Source organism: Grampus griseus (genome assembly GCF_964374135.1).
Source record: "Grampus griseus genome assembly, chromosome: 5".
Lineage (NCBI taxonomy): Eukaryota > Metazoa > Chordata > Mammalia > Artiodactyla > Delphinidae > Grampus > Grampus griseus.
Genome location: NC_138998.1, coordinates 75717216 through 75730622, shown reverse-complemented (window position 1 = coordinate 75730622; position 13407 = coordinate 75717216). Strand labels below are relative to the sequence as shown.

At 49.3% G+C, this 13407-nt stretch overlaps 1 protein-coding gene across 2 annotated transcripts in view; it reads right to left on the bottom strand.

Annotated features, from left to right (window-relative positions):
* Nucleotides 1-10153: 10153 nt before the first annotated feature.
* Nucleotides 10154-13407, bottom strand: part of SEMA5B (semaphorin 5B) — a gene marked incomplete at its 5' end in the record, with an annotated part of 39675 nt that continues 36421 nt past the window's right edge. Inside the window, 7 exons of one of the 2 annotated variants that reach the window (XM_082655391.1) lie at nt 10154-10516; nt 10753-10958; nt 11392-11436; nt 11847-11996; nt 12099-12269; nt 12732-12950; nt 13139-13364. In XM_082655391.1, coding sequence (XP_082511517.1) covers nt 10358-10516; nt 10753-10958; nt 11392-11436; nt 11847-11996; nt 12099-12269; nt 12732-12950; nt 13139-13364 — 1176 coding nt within the window. In that variant the 3' untranslated portion in view covers nt 10154-10357. The remainder of the gene's footprint in view (nt 10517-10752; nt 10959-11391; nt 11437-11846; nt 11997-12098; nt 12270-12731; nt 12951-13138; nt 13365-13407) is intronic. The other variant, XM_082655390.1, reaches the window with a different exon arrangement.

Here is a 13407-nt window from a genome sequence, read left to right as displayed (position 1 = left end):
ATCCATTGTAGGAATACACCACAATTTGTTTACCACTCACCTGGTCATGGATATTTAGACTGTGTCCCGTTTGGGGCCCTTACAAATAAAAGTGCTGTGAACATTTGTGTCTTAGTTCTTGTGTGGGCGTATACTTTCTTTTCTCTTGTGCAAATACTTATGAGTGGAATGACTGGATTATATAGTAAATGTACGTTTATTTAAGAAGCTGCGAACTATTTTCCAAAGTGGTTGTTCCATTTGACATTCTACCAGCATGTAGGAGAGTTCCACTTATTCCACATCTTCACCACACTTCATATGATCAGCGTTTTCAGTTTTAGACATTTTAATAGTGTGCTATGGTACCTCATTGTGGTTTTAATTCATGTTTTTCTAATGGCAAATGGCATCTTTCCACATGTTTATTTGGCATTTATAAATCTTCCCTGGTGAAGAGTCTCTTCAAACATTTTGCCCATTTATGTTGTTCTCTGTTTTCTTATTGCTGCATCTTGATAGTCCTTCATATATCTGGGTTTGCCAGTATTTTCTCCTCACCAGTGGATCACCCGCCTTTTTTTTAGTTTGGCTGCGCCGCACGGCTGTGGGTCTTAGTTTCTCGACCAGGGATCGAACCCGGGCCATTGGCAGTGAAAGCATGGCATCCTAACCACTGGACCACCAGGGAATTTCCAGCCCAATGAATTATATTTTAACTCTTTTAACAGGGTCTTTCAAAGAGAAGTTTTTTATTTTGATGAAGTATGATTTATCAATATTTTCTTCTCTAGATTGTGCTTTGGGTGTCATATAAAATCCTTGCCTACCCCAAGCTCATGAAGATTTTCTCCTATTCTTTCTTAGAAAAGTTTTATTGTTTTTATTAAATTTTGTCAAAAGGTTACCAGATACCATAAAACCATACTCATCTTTTACTTGGGTACAAGCCTCTTTGTCATAACTGCCAGCTTCTCTATCGTTTTAAATTCCTACCATAGATTTCAATGTCCACACTCTACCAGGAGTATATTGTAGATTCTTCTGTAAATAACGCACTTGACACTAATCATTGATGTTAAGTCCTAATACTCTCACTCTCTCTGTCTCTCTGCTGTTAATCTTTCTCATTCTAGTGATAAATCACATTTATTCTAAACTGCTGCTCTCTAAAATATAACTTTACATTTAATAATTGTCAAAATTCAAGTATCTCTATGTTTGATGTTAATAATAATCATGATATCTTGATCCCAAATAATTTTTTAACTTATAAAAATTTTTTAAAGTAACATTTCAATTCACATGTATATTTTAGTTGCAGAGAAGTATGATAGTGCGAACAATAAAAGACTTTCACGCTTAAAAATATATTACGTTAGGATGAAACTCTGTGGGAACATATAACATACATGTTCGAAGGGAAAAAGGAACAATGTAAATTTTCCAGTTGTGAAAGTAGAGCTCTTCTATATTTTTTAAAAATGCTCTGTTTGTTAGATGCTATTAGTTATATTTAAAAGAACAGTTTTATCTTTAAATGTCAGTATTTGCAATATGCCAGAAATTACATCCTTTGCAGCTCTTCAAGCTATGATGAAAAATTCTAGATATCAACGTAAAAATTGTAAGGGTGTAACTAAATTTTTCAAAAATCTTTCAGAAAGTACGTAGTTTAAAAAAAAAAAAGGTAATACGACTACTACTAATAGCCACCACTCTACCTCACATAAAAGAACTAGCGATGGATGCCGGGTGCTGACTGAGCACTGGGTGTGCTCCTGGGAGCGGGGAGATGCCACACTCAGGAAGTGGGTTTACCTCGGCACATAGACTGTTCCTGGATGGGGCCCAGGCGTCAGACACGAACGTCTCAAACTCCTCTTTTCTCTAAAAGGGAATTTAAAGGTAAAGGCCATAGATCAAGTCAGTCTTACACCCTGTGGGTGTAGAATCTCCTCAGCAGGGTACTTGGGAGAAGCGGGAGGTGGAAGAGAACAGGCCAGGAGAGAAAGTTCCGAGCCACACCCACGAGGTGCACCAGGGAGTGTGCTCCTCCAGTTATGAGAATCCTAGTTATCTCAGCCATCTGGAGCCAGGAGAAGGGGCAGCCATCCTTGCCCCACCCCGCCTCTGCCTGTCCATCTCTGTCTGCTCCTTTCTTCTATTGCTACCAACCAATCTTTTCATTCTCCAGCCCAAATCCCACAGAAGCCAATCTGATTGGTTTAGCCGATTTCCCTCTGGGCTTTAGGCACAGGCCTTCATGCCAGGCCACCCTATGGCAGGTGCAACCAATCAGTGGCCATCCTCCTGTAAAGACCAGCCTAACGTTGCTCGTCTGATGAGAGGAAGACTGGTGTGGGTGTGGGGCTGTTTCAGAGATTCGGGAGTAACGAACTTGACAGGACTCATTCATTTGAGTGTCTTTCTCTGTGGTTGAGATGGAAATCTTGGCTTCCCCATGCTTGCTTGTCCCAAGCCCCTCCCACAAATCAAGTAAAAATCATGGCCTAGGGACGGACCATCGTCCTATACAGACATTAAAATGAAGATTAAGAGAACAAAGGAACTTTCTAAATTGGAAAAGATGCCCTAAGCAGCAGGAGGGACCCTGCTCCTTGCCCAGTGGAGGGTCAGGTGGGAGCCACGGAGAAATTCCAGAGCATCAGACCTTTTCCCAACGCCTGAAATAAGGAAAGGGGTAGAAGAAAGGAGGGTCATAGTGTCCCAGGCAGCTTTGACGCAGAGGGTTTTGGGAATCCCTTTGCTCAAAATCTCTGTCTCACCCGCCAGGAAGAGTTCCTAAAAGTCCCAGCCTCATTGACTTCTTTGAGGTTAGGCTTTGAAAGCCTTAATTATAATGCAGTGTCAACCAATCACACCGAAGCTGGATTCTGCTTATCCAGTTAGGAAAACAGGGACCCAGGAAACCTATGACACTGAGCGGGCAAGCTTTGATGGCAAAAGTTGAACAGGTGTGGTGGGACCCTCATAGGGGTCTGACCAGGTAGCTGGGGGACCAGGACCATGGTGGGGAGGAAGGGAGAGAGTGCCTTGGCGATGGAGGCACAATGAAATCACCTTGATTGATTCTCTTTCCCCCAGACTGAGCCCAACCACTAAAACTGGAGAACTACATCTAAAACAGAGAGACAGATAAAACCAGAAGGTGCTAAGTGAGGTGCAATAAATTGGATAATCTATAAAATTTTAAATGTGTATACTCATTGAGTAATTCTATTTTTAGGAATTCATTCTGCCATTATAGTTGTACATATACAAGGATAGTCTTTGCAACACTGTTTGTAACAAAAAACTGAAAATACCCTCAAAGTCTATCATTAGGGGTTGGGTTAAATAAATGGTGGTTTAATTGTTAGGAAAAGAAGACAGCCACAAAGCACTCTGCAGGAAGATGGGCGAATGGACAGGCTGGTGCTGAGCAGTGTGTGCCAGTGGCCTTTTACGTTGCCTGGAATGCACACTGGGGCAAATGCTAAGATCAATATTGGGTTAAAACTGAGGCCAAAGCCAGATAGCACCATCTCAAAACAAAACATCTGGGATTCAGGAATTAATCTGAAATCTCATCCCAAAGAATGTAATTATTCTTATAATTTTGCTATTAAAATTATATTAATACTAATTAAATCAAATAATTAATATTACATAAATTTTAAATTTGACATTACAGTACAGGAAAAGTAATTGCTTGGCATAGTCAGCTGCAATTTTGTGGTGCTAAGTAGATGCTCACTTCACTGAGAACAGTAGAGAAGCCAGACATTTTTTTGGATATCACATTTTCCTGGACTTTTTTCTTTTCTCCATTCCTTTTACGTTATTTATTATGTCTAAATTAAAGGTGATTTATCATGGAAATTATACATGATTTGGTAATTTTTTCTGCCTACCTATGAAATGTTGAAGTAGAAAAACTGACATTCTTTTCTAGAAATCCATTTTCATAAGACGTGAATTCCCAAACAGAATTTATTCTTGAAAGACTCATAACCTAAATGAAATTAAATACCAAAATTAAACATAATGGTTAAAGGTTATTTTGTTTAACATAATGAATGATAGACACCAAGCCAATTGGCAAATATTAGAATTATGACTTAATCAAATCTCTATTATTCTGCCCTGTATTTTTTTTTTTTTTAATTTTTGGCTGTGCTGGGTCTTCCTTGGGGCGCATGGGCTCTTCGTTGCGGTGCGTGGGTTTCTCTAGCTGCAGTGGCTCTCAGGCTCAGTAGTTGCAGAGCTCAGGCTTAGCTGCCCTACAGCACGTGGGACCTTAGTTCCCCGACCAGGGCTCGAACCTGCGTTCCCTGCATTGGAAGGTGGCCTCTTAACCACTGGACCACCAGGGAAGTCCCTGCCCTGTATTATTTTAAATTAACTTTTTTTTTTTTTTTTTTTTTTTTTGCGGTACGCGGGCCTCTCACTGTTGTGGCCTCTCCCGTTGCGGAGCACAGGCTCCGGACGCGCAGGCTCAGCGGCCATGGCTCACGGGCCCAGCCGCTCCAAGGCATGTGGGATCTTCCCGGACCGGGGCACGAACCCGTGTCCCCTGCATCGGCAGGCAGACTCCCAACCACTGCGCCACCAGGGAAGCCCTTAAATTAACATTTATTAGTTCACAAAGACTGTAATGTTTTCCTAAAGTTATCTAGCTAACGTTCTCTCAGCATTCTTTTTAACTCTGAGTCTTGTTCCCTATTTATTTGCTATTTTAAAGGGTTTAATTGTGTTTGAACATAAAATTAGCAGCTTTCACAATCATTGTTTATTATTGGGGCATTTTACTCTTACAGTACTAAATATGCATATATATAGTTCAACTGACTAATTGAATTTTAACATATGAAGCATAAAGAGATTTTTCACTTCAAGATTCATCTAGACATTTATAGTGAGTGTTATCTACTAACAATAAATCTAAATAGCATGCCCTGTGCATGTCACCAGAGTTGATGAGCTGATTGAAATACCGGTAACCTATGTAACCATGGCTGTAGCTCAGGTACAAGCTCGAGGGTGCTCTAAATGATGAAGTACACGTTCAGCTATTTATGTTACCGAACGAAGTCTGTGTGCCTGATGCACAGTGAGGGCAAACACCACCAAAATGTTGGAGTCTGGAGCAGACAAAGGTTTACGGCAGGGCCATGCAAGGAGATGGGTGACTCATGCCTTAAAAACCCAGAACTCCACGAAAGCTTTCAGCAAAGCCCTTTTACAGGAAAGGTGAGGGAGGGGAGTGGTTTAGTTGTTGCAAACTTCTTGGTGTCAGATCCTTTGTCCTTGAGGTCAGGTCACGGTCAGGTCACGATGTTCCTGTAAACCTCCACCAAAACAAATGTTATTTCTCTGTTTCTCTGTTCCGACGAGAAAGGGCAAGGTCCCTTCAACCTTCACCCTCCGAGGTCCAGGTCCTGGCTAAGAGGATGGGGTCCCTGCGGGGGCCGGCTACCCTGCCCGGGAGCATTCATCCAGCACCCAGGCTGGGTCCTCCCACCAGTGCCCAGGCCCGGCCCACCAGGCAGATCTCAGCTTGTGGCGCCCTCAAGGCCAGGTCCCCAGACCCTGCTCAGCCATCACCACTGAGGACGCCGGGCACCCAGGACCCAGCCGGCCCTCAGGCTTTTCATTTACACTGGAGAGAATCATTTGTGTAGGATCATTTGTGATCCTACACAAAATCATTTGTGAAGGAGTACATGTTGTGGCGAATACCAACCAGGCGAATTCACAGCTCACCGTCGCCCTTCTTTGAGAACAGCCCACCACAGAGACGGACCTGAAGAAACGACGGGTGACGTCCTTGCAGCCTAACCCTGACCTCTGGCCGCCTCCTAGGGGTAGACAACCGGTCTCAGCGTATCAATTTTTGAAACTTGAACGGAAAGACTGAAGCTGGTTGAAGCTGTTACCTTAATGGCAGTGTCCATATACTCCAGTTGCTGAGGCCTCCATGGACTGCGACCCATGGAGACTGTCACCGTTATCAGGTCGCAGAGCTGGGTCCTGGGCCCGGCCAGTGGTCGGCCGTGGCGAGGGCTCTGGAGCTCTGCGGGACACAGCCCTCAGCCTGTCCCCGGGCCCCCCAGCTCACCCACCGGCCCCGAGGCCAGGGGACACGGAGGGCCCCAGGTAGAAGGCTGGGATCCGCCTCTCACCGCACTCTGCCAGGAGAGCCCTGCGAGGCTGACTGCTGGCGGAGCCTGACCTCTAACTACTGCGCTAAGGTCTCACCCTAATGTGCGTGCACTCCACCCGTTACAGTTGAACTTCCAAAAGCAGAGGCTGAAGGCCAATTCACAGATTTTGGGCTGAATAGCAAGGTCAAAGCCAAACTTCAGTGACACACAAATACACATCATATGCATGTGTATCCACTGTCCACCTCTATCCGCCTCAATGAAGGGGAACTTGGGGCCCAGGAATCAAAAATGGGAGACTCTGAGGAAGACATTTCCCCAGGTTCCTGTGTGAGGACAGCGGGTTCAGGGTGCCTGGTTTCCCCTGAAGATGACCCAGCCCTGAGTAGCACAGCCGACTCTGAGACAAGTTAGAGGTGGCAGAGACAGGGCCAGAGTAACACTGGAGCACTTGGCTAGCACCAAAGAGGAAAAAGCACCACGTTCAAGAATTTTTCCCAAAGCTCTAGGAATCACAGAAGTTGGTAGAGACTCTGGGCCCAACCCTGACATGACATAGGCCAGAAAACTGAAATCCAGAGAGGGAAGAGATTTGCTGAGGTCACACAGCTGGTGAGCAGTAAAGCTAGAGACTGAGCCATCCTCCCACACAATGAATAGGAAGAATGGCTACTGGAGGAAGATTGCTTGTCCAGCTGTCAAAGCAAGTTTGGTCAATATCCTCTCTCTCCAGACGATAGGCGCTAAATCAAACTAAAATTTAACTTTGAATATAGAGGCTTGAATTGTGCCGTGTGACTTTGGAACCAGGACTTGGAATCCAGCCTCTAGTCGGGGAAGCCCAGATCCTCACCCAGGTGTACTGCCTCCTGTCAAGGCCACCTGCCTGACCATGTGGGGAGATGATCTCTTTCATTGTTAATGGGCTCCTAGCCATCGATGCTTGAGGGTCATATTTGACCTGCTCAAGGACTGGGCTGTGAGACAAGGACCCTGTACTCTGGGTCCCAATAACTGTCCACCACATGGCCAGTGTCTGCCACCAGAGAGAGGAGCCCAGTTTTTGTTTCTTGTCTAAATTTCACCTGCCCTGACAGGTAGAGGGGACCCAGCTCTACTTCCTCCTCCCAGAGAAATGAACCTCTCAACACACACTCTGTTCTTTTTCTCCCTCTAAGGCACCCCTTCCTCTGGAGTGCATAAGGCTGTATGCTCCCCTAAGTCAAGTCCCAAACCAATAGATCCCCAGCCTGGATCCTGTCTTTGTTTAGAGTAACTGACACTATGCAGCATATGCAGAAGGAAAGAACTGTGTCCCCTAAAGCCTGCATCCCTGAGATTCATGGTGGTGACAGTGAGAAAACTCATTACTTCAGTTTCATTCAAGCAAAATCCGTATAGTTTCCTTTAAAAAAAAAACACAAAAAACCAGTAGTTCTATGTGAAAAATTCAAATATCTATGTATCAAAACAGGCATAGGATCAATTAAGGAAATATTTAAATCTTTTTTTTTTTTTTTACCAAAGGTTAATATCTTTTAACCAAAGGTTAATATCTTCTACAAAGCAATAGGGAAAAGATGACCACCTAAGAGAAAAGGTACAAAATATCCTTCTTAAAAATAAGAAATGCAAATGGCCAATATGTAAATGGAGGGAAATGGTCACTCAGTAAATATTTTAAAAACTTAAACAATTACGCTTTAAAAAATTATCAAGTTGATAACAAGCAGTTGGACTGCCTGGGTTGAACCGTCACTGACTAGCTGTGTGACTTTAGGCAAGTTATTTAAATTTATTAAACCTCAGTTTCCTCATCTGTAAAGTGGGCATGGCAATAGTACTTTCCTCTCAGGATTGTTGTGAGAACTGAATAAGAGAAATGACCAGCACTTGGTATGGTGCTTGGAGGTGACAGCACTTATCAGAGTTAGCTACTAGCATTAGAAATAATGCAATGAGAATGTGCTGCTGGTGGCTGTGTACTCCCATCAGCAAGAGATTTGGCCACAGAGGTTAAGGGCAATCGCTTCTGGGAATTTATCCTAAGGACATAGAGATACGGATAAGAAGGTCCATAATAGCGTTCTTTGGTAAAGAAAAATTTGAAACAAATCATAGTGGTTTAAATAAATTATGATTAATTCATGTGAAGGACTGATACTTTTATGTAATAGATGGTGTGTGTGTGCATGCACACACATGTGGTGTGTGTTTTGCCATGACACACATGGGTTTCCACTCCACTGATGCCATTCCAGTCAAAAGTGGCTGGGCATGACCCGGGAATTCTTCATGACTGCTTGCTACAGACCTGACCAGTGCCTGACATATATGAGTGGCCCCTGTGAAGCAGGCACCCTGGGCCCTAGAACACTCTTGAACTTCATTGGCTCTACCAGGTTCAAGGGAATCCAAAACCCCAAGATCTAACACAGGCCCCTACAGGCTCTGGATTCATGGGGTGAATAGAAACTCAGTGAAGAATCCCCAAACTGCAGAAATACTCATTATGTCCCCTGAGCTGTCACTGACTGGGCTCCACCTTGGACTGAGGACACGGCTATTGCAGTTGAGCCAGTAAGCACAAGGGAGTCCAAGACACGAGGTCCAGGAGTGCTCCTTTCTTCCTCCTCCTCCCCTCCCCAAGATCCTCTACTTCCTCTACCACCGGGATCTCACACTTTACAGCCTGACCTACAAATAGATTTTGCTGCAAATCCTGTAATTGATCCAGCCAATTAAGTCAGGAAATTCCTCTCTAAACTTAACATGTCCAACAATCTCATCCAAAATGGTGGCACGGATGTGGTGGGCTGAGGCTTTGAGGCTATTTTGATTTAATCCAGCCAAAACTACAGAGGGCTTCCCCCACCTCACAGATTTACTCATTTCTCAGTCAGTTCTGGTTTTATTAAACTCAGCAATGTAAGCACCTCATAAAATAATCTTCATCAATACTCCCCTGCTGGACTCACACATTTCCACTGTGGAAGTGCTGCCGATTAGAGCTGCTAAGGCAATGGGCAGAAATCTCCCGTTGTATTGCCTTTGGTGTACTTGTGTCCCTACTTGTGAATCTGTGATCATCCCTCTTTTCCAACAAGGGTTTAGGGCAACGTGTGTATGTGGAGATTTACTCACAAATGGAAAGTTATCCTCTATTAAAGTCAAACTCTACTGGGGTCATCTCCCCCACCCTGAGAAGACCATCTGTCACCCCAGTGCATTGCTCTAATTGACCAGACCGGGCCAAGAGGAGCCCACACACATATGCACGAAGACGACGTTACGTTTGGAGACTGGATATCATCTTTAATAATGCCACAGCCCAACATCCTTTTTGTTGCTGCGGCAGATTGTGATTGTGTGTGTACATGTGTGCGTTCCTGAACAGATGAGGGCCCAGCAGAGACTCCCACGCGGGTCTCAGCCAACAGCTCTGTTGAGCAGCAACTGGAAAGCCGTCTCCACTGGCCTCCCGCCTCCCTTCCTCCTGGGTCACCTTTCGTGCACTCTGATTGAAAGGCCGAGGAATGTGCCAGCCCAGATTAAAGGACTTCTCAGCACAGTTCAGTCTCCAGCCCCCCGTCCTCACTGCCTCTGACCAGAGGGATGTCGCTGGGTAAAGCACAGACTGCTAGGCAAACGTGGACAACCTGCTCCAGCCTTGGTCCCCATGTCACACTGGGGCAGCACCACAATGACCCAGCCCTGGGCAGAGAATCCAGAACTACTGGGGTCATTTGACTAGTTTCTTTCAGAGATAATCAGGATGTAGCCCAGGCCCTTCCTGGGGCCAGCCAAAGAGGGGCAGACTCAGCCCCTGATAGCTACACGGGCTGTCATTTCCAACCCAAACCTAAAAGCCTGCCCTCCTGCCATCTCCACTCTCCAATTCCCTCACACGCCTAGTAGGTCCACAGCCCAGACATGGCAGGGGAGATCAGCATGATGGTGGGTTCCAAGGAGGCCATGAGAGACCCGGGCTGAGCTGGAACTGCAGCCGTGTGCCAGCCTGAAGCCAGCCCTCTCCCCCATGGTCACCGCCAGCCAGAGCTCTTTGAAGCCAGATGGGACCCCACAAGGCAAGGCAGCAAGTTCTTGGCCTAGTGCAGAGGGAGAAAACCAAACTGGCTCCACCGTCCCACCTCCACCTGCTCTGTGCCTTAGGAAGGCAAGGAGCCCAAGTCCCCAGGACAGTGGTATCAGCTGTTGGGGAAGCACCGTTGTCCAGGTGAGGCCTCAGGCCGGAAGCTGTGTTTGTTCAGTGGACTCGGGTAGTAGGTGGTCGTGTACACATTGGTCTGCTGCAATGGGTAGAAGTTGGCTCTGTCATCGGGGATCAGGTTATTCTTATTCAGGGTCTGTGGGAGAAGGAAAGAACAAGAGAGGAAGGGGTGAAGGGAGAGACGGGGAAAGAGGACAGGCCAGAGCAAGGAAATCAGGAGCCAGTCAATGAGAGAACGTCTGGCTGCTGACACAGTGTTCTGCCCACCATGCCACTGCTCTCTCCCGAGTGCCCAGCCTAGTTATGTCCAGCATAGGGCCAGGACCACTGCACCCTTCACCCTGCCCTCTGCTTCTCCGAGAGGACTCCCACCTTGAATTCCATGGGTGTGTACTTCTCATTCTTGGGGGCACCCCCGCCCTTGTAATGCAGGTGGTTGGGGGTGGCGGGATGGACGAGCGTGGACTCCTGGGACTGGTGCCGGCAGTGCTGGCAGTACAGGTACACCGCCAAGGTCAGCAGCCCAGAGCCCACAAAGCAGGAGATGCCTGTGGCCACCAGGTGGAGGAGACTGAACTCTGGGAGAGGGAAGAGACAAGAGGTAAGAAAAGGGCCACTGTGAAGACCCCCAACTGCCCCCCAATAGGAGGCTCTGAGACATAAAGGGAAGGGCTTTGAAGCCAGAGTCATCAGAAACAGGAAGGCTGCGTGGCCTGTCACCAGGGGCCTGTCTCACAGGACCACCTGTGGCTTGGGTCGGAGGAGGCAGCCAGTGGTGTGGAGTTGGGTGACTCTTCTTGAATACAGACTTGACCACCACTTCTTAGCTGAGGGGCATGGATGGAATTGCCCAGACTCTCCTACACGTGGTCTAAAGCAGTGCGGGACCTCAACAAGGTTTGTGGGTCTGGAGCGAGAAGTGGAGAGGCTCCAGGTTTCAGAGTAGGTGGGTCTCCTCCTTGGGGAGGGGGGGGGCGTGGATCATCATGAGGTGGGGCAGGTTCCTTTTACCTCCACAGCCAGTGGCCTCATCCACACTGGAGGCAGGCAGGATCACTGCAGGAAGACAAGCAGAGTGGGTGTAAGAGGCAGGGAGGAGAGGACGTGAGTCCCTCCAGGGCGGTGTGTGTTGGTGTGTGTCTCGGAGGGCCCCTGGGTCAGCGCCGACCTGTGGGACTGCACCTGGGGACCTTCATTTCCCTTGGTCTCCCCCCAGGCCCCACCTCTAAGAAAGGTAGGCCCATCCGTCAAATGAGGACGTGCAAAGGCCCAAAGTGTGTGAACCTCCCGCCCCGGTATTTCATCCTGCCCCCGCAGGATGCTTCCGAAGGGGAAGGAAGCTGGGGCTCAGGGCAGGAAGAGTTGGTGTGAAGGTGCTGGCACCCCGCAGGATGCTTCAGAAGGGGAAGGAAGCTGGGGCTCAGGGCAGGAAGGGTTGGTGTGAAGGTGCTGGCTCCAAGACCTACCGGGCATCTCCCTGGAGGGGCAGGGGCGGCTCTGGCTGCTGTTTCCAGCACAAGTGCTGGGCCCGGGGACCAGCTCCTCGCAGTACCGGCCACGGCTTTGGACTCCATCCTCCGTGCACGCACTCCACTCAGACCATGGCGACCAGCCTTCTGTGTGTTGTGGGTTGGGATGAGGTTAACCACCCAGACCCCCTCAGTGGGGATGCGCAGGCTCCGCATTGCTCCCCAGGCCCTGCCAGATGCACTTCGTACCTGGGCAGGCCTGTGTGGCACACAGCGCCTCCTCCGTGTGCAGCCCGAGACAGATGTCCTCGCCCGGAGAGGGGGCGGGGCTGCTGCAGGAGCGGGTGCGTTGATAGTGGCCGCCACCGCAGGAGGCTGAGCATGGGGACCAAGAGGTCCAGCAGGACCAGGCACCCCGCACTGCAAGGCGATGGGGTGGGTGAAGAGGGGCTGCAGGTGCAGGCATGGCCCAACCCAGGCTAGGCCTCTCAGGGCCACACTGCCCTCAACATCCGCCCTGCCCCAGCCCTACGGTCCACTGTCAGGGAGTCCCCCTCCCCTCAGGGGTGGCAGGAGAAATGCAGGCTGCAGAGGGGACACCAAAAACCAACCTCGCCTCAAATCAAGCTCCTTGTCTAGCTAACCCATTAAAGGAGAGAAAACAGCGACACGGAGGGTGAGGAAATGCCCTGGTCCCTGCGAGTAGCTGCCGTGTCCATGTTCAGGGCAGAAAATTGCTCTGGGGGCCCTGTACAGAGTTGGCAGGGAGGAGAGGTCTCCAAGCAGGAGTTAGTTGTAGCCTGGGGAGGCCTGGGAGTCTCCCCGATGGGGGTTCCCTGGTCGAGGGGTTCCCTGGGCCAAGATTCCTTAGTGGAGGGTTACCTGGACAAGCTTGGGGGTTGCAGTCCTGGTACTCGGCAGCGTCACCCACGCACGGCAGGCCCCCGTTGCGGGGCTCCGGGTTTGTGCATGTTCTCTTGCGGACGCGGAAGCCCAGCTCACAGTCTCGGGAGCAGGAGGTCCACGGGCCCCAGGCGGCCCAGCCCCCGCTCACCGTGTGCGGGGAGGTGCCCCCGCTGCGCAGGAGCTCCTCCACCAAGGCTGGGGGGGATACAGGGGGGCTGGCCTCAGCCACAGAGGGCTCCCACGGCAGCCCAAAGGCCTCCCGCCTTCTTCCAAACCGCACATCCCCTCCCTGCCCCCTCCTCCCCCAGCTCTCACTCCCGGCCCCGCCCCATCGCTCTGGGCCTGGGAGGGAGGGTGGCGGGTGGGGAGACGCAGGGCTGTACCGTCCGTGTCGCAGGCTCCAGAGCCGTCCGCGGGGCAGGTTCGGGTCTCCGTCCTCCTCCGGCCAAACTGCAGCCCGTGGGGGTCGGCCAGCGGCGCGCGGCACGTGAAGCGGAAGCGCTGCTCCTGCCGCGCCCCGCCCTGGGTCACGTTCACCGGTAGCCAGGGCGTCCACGGCGTGTTGCGCCGCACTTCGGGGCAGCCTTCATGGTTGCAAGTCTTGAACTCCTTCGGGAGGACGACTGGTGCTGTTGCACAGCCTCGCAGCCCC